This window comes from Mesoplodon densirostris, chromosome 14 (genome assembly GCF_025265405.1).
Source record: "Mesoplodon densirostris isolate mMesDen1 chromosome 14, mMesDen1 primary haplotype, whole genome shotgun sequence".
Lineage (NCBI taxonomy): Eukaryota > Metazoa > Chordata > Mammalia > Artiodactyla > Ziphiidae > Mesoplodon > Mesoplodon densirostris.
In genome coordinates, this window is record NC_082674.1 from 48,928,049 (window position 1) to 48,938,940 (window position 10,892).

At 37.0% G+C, this 10,892-nt stretch overlaps 1 protein-coding gene across 2 annotated transcripts in view; it reads right to left on the minus strand.

Annotated features, from left to right (window-relative positions):
• The window catches only part of FANCL (FA complementation group L), an 85,531-nt gene extending 75,154 nt beyond the window's left edge, over positions 1–10,377 (minus strand). Inside the window, exons 1-3 of one of the 2 annotated variants that reach the window (XM_060117292.1) lie at positions 10,243–10,330; positions 2,338–2,435; positions 536–594 (exon numbers count right to left, since the gene is read on the minus strand). Coding sequence is in view for 1 of the 2 variants with exons in the window: in XM_060117291.1 (XP_059973274.1) it covers positions 536–594; positions 10,243–10,338 (155 nt within the window). In the remaining variant the exon portion in view is untranslated. Of the gene's footprint in view, positions 1–535; positions 595–2,337; positions 2,436–10,242 lie in introns of both variants that reach the window. The other variant, XM_060117291.1, reaches the window with a different exon arrangement.
• Positions 10,378–10,892: the final 515 nt, after the last annotated feature.

Here is a 10,892-nt window from a genome sequence, read left to right on the forward strand (position 1 = left end):
CCTGTCAGTTCTACTGTAACTGTCTCTGGAGTCTTCCTCCCTTCCTACCCTCAGATATTCTGGAGCAGAAAAGAGATTTTAGGCGCTACCTAAATCCTAAATTTCTAATCTTGTCTCTTGACATTCCTTGAAGGGCTGTCCATACCAACAGCCCATGTTGACACCTAATTTCTATCAGGACTGAACTGATAATGTGGGTCTTCCCACGACTGAACATACACATAATTAACATCAGTCAAAGTTAGAAACAAAGTTTTCTAATTCTTTTGTATTCTCCAAATATTCTCACTTGTTGTTTACTGCTTTAACTAAAAAATAAGTAAATTAGAGAATGTGTTACCATTGAAAAACACTTCAACACCAGGGAAAATCATTTACAAAGCACACTGATTTGGAAAAATCAGAAAAGCTTCTGGTTAACTGATTAATAAGCATTTTAGGCAGAACTCTGATGACTAGAATCAGCTTATACCAGATTAACGACTGCTCATCCCACCAAGATGCATGTACTGTATATAACAAAACAACACATCACCTTGCATTCTTCAGTTGTAAATCTTTGGGCAGCAATATTCTAAGATGGAAATCTCTTCCCTGTGGGAAACATTAAGAAGGTTCACTCAAAAAAGAAGGTTCATTTCATCTTTCACTTAAAGAGAAGTCAAACACAATCACATAAAAAAGGCAACATTTTCCTTTATTTTCTAAAAGGTATCAACTTTATCCAAATACTTGCTAAAATATAAGCAACAGAATAGTGCATTTGAGGGAAAATAACTCAAAAATGTCTGTCAGAAACTTTGTGATTGTTGGGTAATCAAAACACTAAGATAGGGGGCCTCCCTGGTGGCGCAGTGGTTAAGAGTCCGCCTGCCGATGCAGGGGATACGGGTTCGTGCCCCGGTCTGGGAGGATCCCATATGCCGCGGAGCGGCTGGGCCCGTGAGCCATGGCCGCTGGGCCTGCGCATCCGGGGCCTGTGCTCCGCAACGGGAGAGGCCACAACAGTGAGAGGCCCACATACCGCAAAAAGAAAAAAAAAAAAAACAAAAAAAAAACACTAAGATAGGATTTTGTTTTTAAAGAAAAAGTTACTCACATAAATAAGAAATACTAAGAAATTGTTAATGTAGACATAAAGAAGAAATTTAAATGTTATTTCTTAGGAAATAAAGAAAAAGGAAATTCCTTCAAATTGCTTTGAATACAGAAGAAAAAATCATAATGTAAAGTCATATATAATAATTATAGGTTTCATATTTGTAATTTTCCAGAGTTTAATAAAGTGAAAATATATTTAAATAATCTAAATATATAGACAGAAATATTTTCATAAATCAGAGTGTGTTTAATTCTCCCACACTCGCACAACTTTAATAAAATCCCTAAAATATTAAGTTATTTAATTTAAATATTCACTAACTATACATTTGAAAAGACCAAATTTTACTCAAGAATCTTTCCAAGGAAAGAAGGACAGTTCTCTGAGAAATATATTCAGTTTTACTTTCTTGAGAAAGTGAATGGGTAAGCAGCTTAAACTTTGTACCTTAAATAGGATAATACACATGAAATCTGAGCAAAGGTAAGCAGAAAAAGACAAACAGAAATATAATCTTTTACTCCAACAGTATAAAATGAAAAAGAGTAATAAAATTCTTGAAAAACAATTACCACGAGAATTTTAGCAGAGTCTCCCTCAAAGCAGTTTCAAAAATAGAGGAACACAATTAAATGTACCCCATAACCTTTACTTTCATGGTAATATTGCAGTTCTGACTTTCATTACATTCAAATGTCCTTTAAAAAAATGAAACAAAATGTACTACTGACCTTTTCAAAAGGTCAAGTAACAATAATTCACTATTTCATTAAAGCGCTAAAAGGTATTACGTAGCAACTTTAACCTAACTTTACAGACATCCCACACATAGGTGTAAGAACAATCTGGAATTCAAAATTTACATGAAAAATAGTAAAACTACTCTACTGATCTGTTATGTGAAAGAATAAAATTCCAAAGTCCCTTATTTGCAAAATCCAACCATTTTAAAAGGGCAAATGCCATGTCACATGCCATAATACTTTTCTGATTCAAGAAAATGTCCAAAATTATCTTTTTTTAGTTAAACCATAGAAAAAATGTTAATTGCTCTCATGAAGCAGATTTTCCAGGCTTACAGGGAACAAAAGTACTGACAATTGCCTAAATCTGAATCTCTCTACATATCATTCCAAAAAACTATATACATCAAAATTAAGAACAAATAGAACCACAAAAATCCCATGTCTTCGGCAGAATCAGAAGAAAGAGAATACCATAAACTTCAAAATTACCTCTAAGAAGAAAAATTTAAACCACTTTCCAGTGCCTTCCACCCTGGGGCTCTAGTGGTTTCCACGCTGGGGCTCCCACATCAAGTCCTTTTAGAGAGCTAGGGGATTCAGAAAAAAAAAAAAAAACATGGAAGACAGAAGAGGGGACTGGACTATGTGCAAAAAATAATAATAAAGATTTCTGGTAAATCAGAGCACTAATTACAGGGAGGGGACTTATTATCAACACAAAAGTCAAGGATCTCATCTTGGATAAGAAATGTAGGAGAAGAAGATGGTAAAAGAGATATCCTTTGGAAACTGGGTGTTAGGAGGAAAAAGTACCAACTATGGTAGACTTAGGATCTTCTGTAACAAAATAAAAACACTCAACTCCTCCTTCGACACTACCAAAATAACTCATCCATAAAGTAAACTACACTTTGCAGACAAAAGAGGGTATTCTTGAATGAGGAATTTAATAAACTATTGCAATGCTTCACAGACACAAAGATAATGTCTCCATCAATACTAAGCTACTGGGACTTCCCTGGTGGTACAGTGGTTAAGAATCCAGCTGCCAATGCAGGGGACACGGGTTAGATCCTGGTCTGGAAAGATGCCACATGCCACGGAGCAACTAAGCCCGTGCACCACAACTACTAAGCCTGTGCTCTAGAGTCCGTGGGCCACAATTACTGAGCCCATGTGCCACAACTCCTGAAACAAAGATAAAAAGCAGAGATTTCTCATACATAATAATGTAAGACAGCGAAGCAACATTGCTAAAGCACTAAAATAAAAAGTCAACCTAGAACTTTATACCCAGTGAAAGTATCTTTCAAAAGGCCAAATCAACAATTTTTTGAGACAGAAAACAACTGAAAGAATTCATCACTAGCAGACATGCACTACAAGAAATGTTAAAGGATGAACTTCAGGAAGAAAGTAAATGAAACAAGGTGAAAAATCTGGATATACAAGAGTATCAGAAACAGTAAATATACAGGTAAATATAAAAGACCTTTTTTCTTATTTTTTAAAATCTCTTTAAAGGATAACTGACTGTGCCAAAGCTGGAATAACTTGAGCAACAAATAAAGTAGTATTGGAATATAACTCAAAATGTAAAATATCCATACGTCCATACTGATATGATTGAATTAATGGAGAAATTAATCTCCCATACAGAAGAATTCCAGACAAATTAAGTTGACCCTTGAACAACATGGGTTTGAACTGTGCAGTTCCACTTATACATGGATTTTTTTTTTTTTTTTTTACAATAAATACATACTGTAGTACTATACGACCTGCAGTTGGCTGAATCCACAGATGCAGAACCATGGATACAGAGAGTGGACTGTAAAGTTATATGTCGATTTTTGAGCACATGAGGGTTAGCACCCCAACCCTTGCATTGTTCAAGGGTCAACTGTACATAGATACTCCACCTGAAAGAGGGGGAGCATAATTCCCCACTCCTTAGTGAGGGCTGCTCATAGTGACTTCCTTCCAAAGAGTACAGTATGGAAAGCAGGGAAAAAAGAGTAACTTCCCAGTAGAGAAACCTGACAAACCCAACTTCAGCCAAGTAATCAAGGTTAACATCAACAGTCATAAATCATATTGACAATGTGTACCCTTAATATGATGTGATGAAATGGTACTTAAAATCTGTAATGTTCCTCTCAAAAACACATAATCCCAGCCTATTCATGAGAAAAACATCAGACAAATCCTAGTACAGTATATACTTGACTAGTATTCCTCAATTAAGAGGGTCATTTCATAATCATAAAGAAGTCAGAGTCATCAAAAACAAGGAAAGTCTAAGAAACCATGACAGCTAAGAGAAGCCTAAAGAGACATAATAACATGGTATCTTGGATGGGAACCCAGAACAGAAAAAAGTTATTAGGTAAAAGCAAAGGAAATATGAATAAAATACAGACCTGAGTTAACAATAATGTACCAATATTGGTTCATTCATTGTAACAATGTACCATACTAATATGTTAATAATAGGACAAACTGTGTTTGTGTGGGGAAGGAGATGGTACATGGGAACTCTCCTTACCATCTGTTCAATTTTTCTGTAACTCTACACTGTTCTTAAAAAATAAAAGTCTACTAATTTTTTTTAAAAAAAGCTAATCAGCTGCTTAAAAGAGAATTAATACTGTATTGTGAAGGTTATAAGATAAACAGAAATAAAATATATGGCAACAACAGCACAAAACCAGGAGATTAGAAATACAAGTAAACTACTCTAAGATTCTTACACTATAAGGGAAGAGGTATACTTGAAAGTAGATTATGATAAATTCAAGATGCATATTGTAAACCCTAGGGCAAACACCAGAAAAGAGAGACAAAATATAGATACTACTTAAGAAAAAAAAAAAAAAGAAAAGAAACAGGTAATAAGCTGACAAAGGAGATAAAACAAAATTATAAAACTCAATTAATGTAAAATGCAGAAAATAGGGAAAATATAAAAAATAAATAAAAGAACACATAGAACACATACAAAACAAATAGCTAGATACTAGATTTAAGCCCAACCATATCAACAGTCACATTAAATGTAAAGGGTTAATTAAACAACCCCAAGTAAAAAGCAATGATTATCAGATTGGATAAAAAAGCAAGGCCCAGAAGAAATCCACTTTAAATATGAAGACACAAATAAGCATAAAATAAAGAATGGCAGAAGATAAACCATGCCACACTAATCAAAAAAAAAGCTGGAGTCACTACATTAGTATCAAAAAATATAACTTCCAAGATTCCAAAGATTATTACCAAGGATAAAAAGGATCATTTCAGAATCATAAAGGAGTCAGTTCAGCAAGAGTGCTTACAATCCTAAAAGTTTATGTACCTAAAGAACTTCAAAATATATGAAGGAAGAACTGACAGAAATGAAAGTAGAAATTGAAAAAAAAATTATAAAGTGGCCCCCCCTTATCCACAGTTTCACTTTCTGCAGTTTCAGTCACTTGTGGTCAACTGAAAATATTAGTTGAAAAATTCCAGAAACAATTTTTAAGTTGTAAATTGGGCACCATTCTGAGTAGTGTGATGGAATCTCACGCTGCTACACTCCATCCCACCCAGGATGTGAATCACTCTGTCCAGGGTATCGGCCTCTTAGTCACTTAATAGCTGTCTCGGTTATAAGATCCACTGTCCTACTATCTGAGTGCTTGTATTCAAGTAATCCTTCTTTTAGTTAATAATGACCCCAAAACGCAAGAGTAGTGACACTGGCAATTTAGATATTCTTTTACTGTGCCTAATTTATAAATTGAACTTTATCATAGGTATGAATATATAGGAAAAAACATAGTACATATAGGATTTGGTACTATCCACAGTTTCAGGCATCTACTGGGGGCCTTGGAATAATATATCCCCTGCAGATAAAGGGGGACTAATGTAGGTGGAAATTTCAACACCCCCTTTCATTAACTGAACAAATAGAAAATCAGTAAGTATATAGAAAACTTGAATAGCGTTATGAACCAATTTGACCTGACATTTATAGAACACTCTACCCAAGAGCAGCATAATATACATTCTTTTCAAGTATGCACAGAACATTTACCAAAATAGACCATACTCTAGGCCATAAAATAAGTTCCAATAAATTTGAAAGAATTCAAATCATACGAATTATACTGGGACTAAATCATAAATCAATATCAAAAAGATATCTGGAAAATCCTCAAATATTTAGAGATATATTGTTCTTCTAAGTAACCTATAGGTCAAAGAAGAAATTAATAAGTATTTTGAACTGTAAAAAAAAAAAAAAAAGAAAATATACCAAAATTTGTGATACAGCTAAAGCAATGTTTGAAAGAAAACATATAGCACTGAACATCTACATTGTAAAAGAAAAAGGTCTCATTATCAATGACCTAATCTTCCACCCAAACAAATTAGGAAATTTAAGATCAGGAATCAATGAAACAGAAACAGGAAAATAAAAGAGAAAAATCAATGAAATCAAAGTAGGTTCTCTGAAGAGATCAATAAACTTATAGGTCTCTATCCAGATGCATCAGGGAAAAAAAAGACACAAAATACCAATATCAGGAATGGGCACAGGAGATATCTATAAAATATATTCTTAATTTCTTTGATACTTCTACCTTTAAGTGTTGGTGCCTCATCTCCTTTTGAATATGGACTGGATTTGAAACTTGCTTCTAATAAATGGCATAAAACAGAAGTAAATGTGTAACTTTAGAGGCTGGGGGAGAAAAAGCACTGTGCAGCTTTCTGCTTGATCTCTGTTTTATCACTTACTCAGGGAAACCTAGCTGCCATGCTGTAATGACAGTCAAACAACACTATGGAGGTCCATGTGGTGAGGAACTGAGGACTCTATCAACAGAAGTAAAAAAGTGAGGCCTGAAGTCAATAGCTATGTGAATGAGCAATCTTGGCAGCAAATTTTCCAGCTCTAGTCAAGTCTTTAGATAATAGACATCCTGGCCAACATCTTCACTGCAAGTTCAGGAGAAACACTTATCCAGGATCATCCAGCTAAGTCACATCCAAATTCCTGATCCATAAAAAAGGTGAGATAATGAATGTTTGTTGTTTTAAGCCACTAAGGTGTAGAATACAGCAAAAGGTAACCAATATAGGGAGCATCATTACAGATCCTAAAGCCATTAAAAGGATAATGAGAATATTAAAAACAACTTTTAAATCAATAAATTCAAAAACTCAGATGAAATGAAAAGTCCTTGAAGGAAACAAACTACCAAAGCTAGGGGCTTCCCTGGTGGCGCAGTGGTTGAGAGTCCGCCTGCCGATGCAGGGGACACGGGTTCGTGCCCCGGTCTGGGAAGATCCCACATGCCGCGGAGCGGCTAGGCCCGTGAGCCATGGCTGCTGGGCCTGCATGTCCGGAGCCTGTGCTCCGCAACGGGAGAGGCCACAGCAGTGAGAAGCCCACGTAATGCAAAAAAAAAAACAAAAAAAAAAAAAACAAAAAAAAAACTACCAAAGCTCACTCAAGAGAAAAGAAAGAACCTGATAATAGAGAAAACACTTTTAATCACACAGATCGCTAACAAATTGAAGGATCAATTAAGTTACAAAGAGTTGAAGTTTTACAAACATCACTGTCTAATCATGATGCAATAAAACTAGAAATAACAAAATTAAAATGAAAAAAGACCTTCCATGAGCAAAAATTTTAATCTTCTATTAAATAACTCCCAGGTGCAGGGCAACTACAAATTAAAATTAAGTTCTAAAAAATGATGATAAAACACTACATGTCAGTATCTACAGGACACTTTTAAAACAGTGATGATAGGAAAATGCAAATCGTTAAAAACATATCAATAAAAATGTGCTCTCACTGGCCAAATCTGGGACAATTTGAACATCAAATAGGGAAGTAAGGACTATAATCCATTAGATAAATTATTTTTTAAAATTATTTTAAAATCCATGAGCCTGATATAAATGGTAAAGGGAAAGCCACTCTTTATCACAGAATGCCAATTAATAAATATCGAAGAAATGACAGAGTTAGAAAATCATCATTGGCAAACATCAATTAACTGACTCAAACAAGAGTCAATGGCTGCTACAACAGGGTGGGGGAGGAGGGAGTTTGAGGCCTCACAGTAGCTTCCTATAAGTACTTAATAATTACAATAGGAAAATCTGGCAGATGCCACCTTAAACAGGTGATCAGAGATAACATCATCAATAATGAGACCTGCTGACATCTTGTGCCCTAAAAAGGACACAATATTCTTTCTGTGGTGTATCTGTCAAAATTGCATAACCTGAATTTAATGATGAAGAAACATTAGACAAATCTAAATTGAGGGACATTCTACCTAATGGCCAACATGTACTCAAAAAATGTCAAGTTCATGAAAAACAAAGAAAGACTAAGGAACTATTCCAGATTAAAGAGACACGACAACTAAATGTAATGTGAGATTTTTACATCAGATAGTTAGGGGCTGGGAAGGGGTATACAAAATGCATAATTGCAACATTAACAAAATTTGAATTTGGACTCCAGATTAGGTAATGGTATTATATGATGATTAAATTTCCTGATTTTGACAATTGTGGTTATGTATGGTTATGTCCTTATTCTCATGAAATATACACTTAAGTATTCAGGAATAAAGGAACACTATGTCTGCAACTTAATCTGAAACTGTTCAAGGAAATAATGTGTGTACACATCCACCCACATACACAGACTCAGAATAACAAATCAAAAGGGGCGAATGTAAAATGGTGAACCCCCTTAAAGAGTATACTCAAATTCTTCCTACATCCTTGCTATTTTTCTGTAAATCTGAAATTACATACATTTTTAGACAAAACCAGCTCCACCAAAACAAAGTTAAATAAAATCTTTAGGTTAGGATTTCAACAAGCTGCTTAAAGCAAGTACAAATGAGATTTGTAGCTATAGCCAGGATAAAATAATTTCATCTAATCTGAATTTTGATGGCTACACATGTTTTCTAAGAGGCTTTAGCAGATACAGACATATAATACAAAATACTTTCCTTAAAATGCCTAAAATTAGATATAACATGGTTCTGATAGAAATGGAACTTAGTAACATCTCTTCAATTTTTCTAAATGCTGTGAAAGTTTCCAACTAGGTAACTCAAGATCAATACTTCCAATTGGGGAAGGAAAACGTGGATTAACTTTATTCCAGAACTTTCTGTGAGAGTCACAGTGAATTTGAAAACAAATGAAGAAGTCCAAGTGTACGGTCTTTAACCTTTCCTTAATCAGTGTATTAGGATTAGTTCCACACTTAATATTCTTAGGGGTAGGTAAAATTTTCATTTAACATGTGAATTTAATAATTCACTCAATATTTTTGAGAGATTACTATGTGTCTTGAGGAAACTTCAAAACACATGTTAATTCCTAGCATATGGCCCCTATTCTCAAAAAATATGTGCGTTGTTCAGGGAGAGGGCACAATGTTGAATGTAATGGCCAGGAAGCAAAGCCTATACTCAAAATTCTCACCTAAGGTAGCTTGATGCAGTGTAGAGGGGGAAAACCCAGGAGTGGAATCAGATAGCCTGAGTTTAAGGGAGTCCGTTGCGATCATGGACAAGTAACAATCTCTCCGCTTTCCCATGCCTTGATTTACTCAACTATAAAACGAGAATAATCACTTTTTAAAAAAATTTTCTGCCTCCGAGGCCTGAGGATTAAGTGAGATATTGTACTTGGAAAGCGCTTTGTAAACTTCAAAGCCCTACACGTGTTTACTATGGGTAATAAACTCCACAAGAGAGGCCACTTAGAATCAGCAAAGGTAATTAATTCGGTTGTCAAGATTTCCTACAAAACATCGCCACCTGGATGAGACCCGGTACCCAGGACTTGGCAGGGAACCAAAATCAGGTTTTCCTCCAAAACGTTTTTTCTGCAGGAAACACGAATATTATGAGGGAGCGCAGACTCCCCTCTGAATGACCTCCAACCTTCGTGGGGGTGGGGCATGTTTGAATAAAGACAAGCAAAAAACTGACCAGTTAAAACAAAAGTTCAAACGTGGGACAGTTATGAGCGAGGCAAAACTCCGTGAGGGACGGGGACGAGGGGGCGTGGCCCTCCGCCCCGTCCTCTCCCCGCCCGGGCGCGCGCGCGGGCCTCCCAGCGTCCTGTCCCGGGCAGCGACCCCAGCCCAGGCGTGGAGGTGACAGCCAGGAACGGGTTTACAGCAACGGCCCACGGTTCTCAAACTTCTAGTCTCCTAGGAGTCCTTACTGGCCGCCCCTCTCAATCCCCACAAACCCAAGCCCCTAACCCCTCCGGTCACAGACTTCAGGGCCGGGGCTGCGCCGCCAGAGGGAGGCTCTCCTAGCGAAAGAGCAACACCCGGGCGAGTACCTGAGCTGAAATGAATCCTTCATACACGGTTTTCGCCCGGTTCTGAGGTAGAAGCAGTGGGAACTGGCGCAGCAAGCTCGCTTCCGTCTCCGCCATGGCTCTCGGTCTGCGGAGACGCCGGGGAACCAGCGGACGCCGGGCCCCGCACATGCGCAGTCCTGCCTGCGCCTAGGGCGCAGGGAGGCGGAAACCCGTGCCTTTGGCGGGAAGAAACTTCGAGGCTTCCGCGGGCAGTAATGAAGGTCTGAGGCTACTCAGGACACCTGAGCTCAGGGTCAGCCAGAATAGATGCGGCTTGGCGGGAGGCAACATTGGTGCCAACGGGAGGCAGGAGGGAAGCTTGTTTTCAGGTTCACAGGTCTGACCGATCAAGCTCATACTAGCCTTGATTGTCCCAAGAACCCTTTTGGATATGTATATTAATCCAGACTCAAGTCAACACCAGACTTAGTTCTGCTGCACTGCACTCACAAATATCTAAGGCAAAACAGGAGGGAAAATTGCTGATGGACTTGATGAAACCGAAGTTAATTTTTCTTTAACAACACTTCCTGAACATATTTCTAACTCAGGAATGGTAATTATCCATTCCCTTTTACTAAGGGGTGGTTAAATAAGGAACTTAATATTTACTGCACAGTTATTTGATT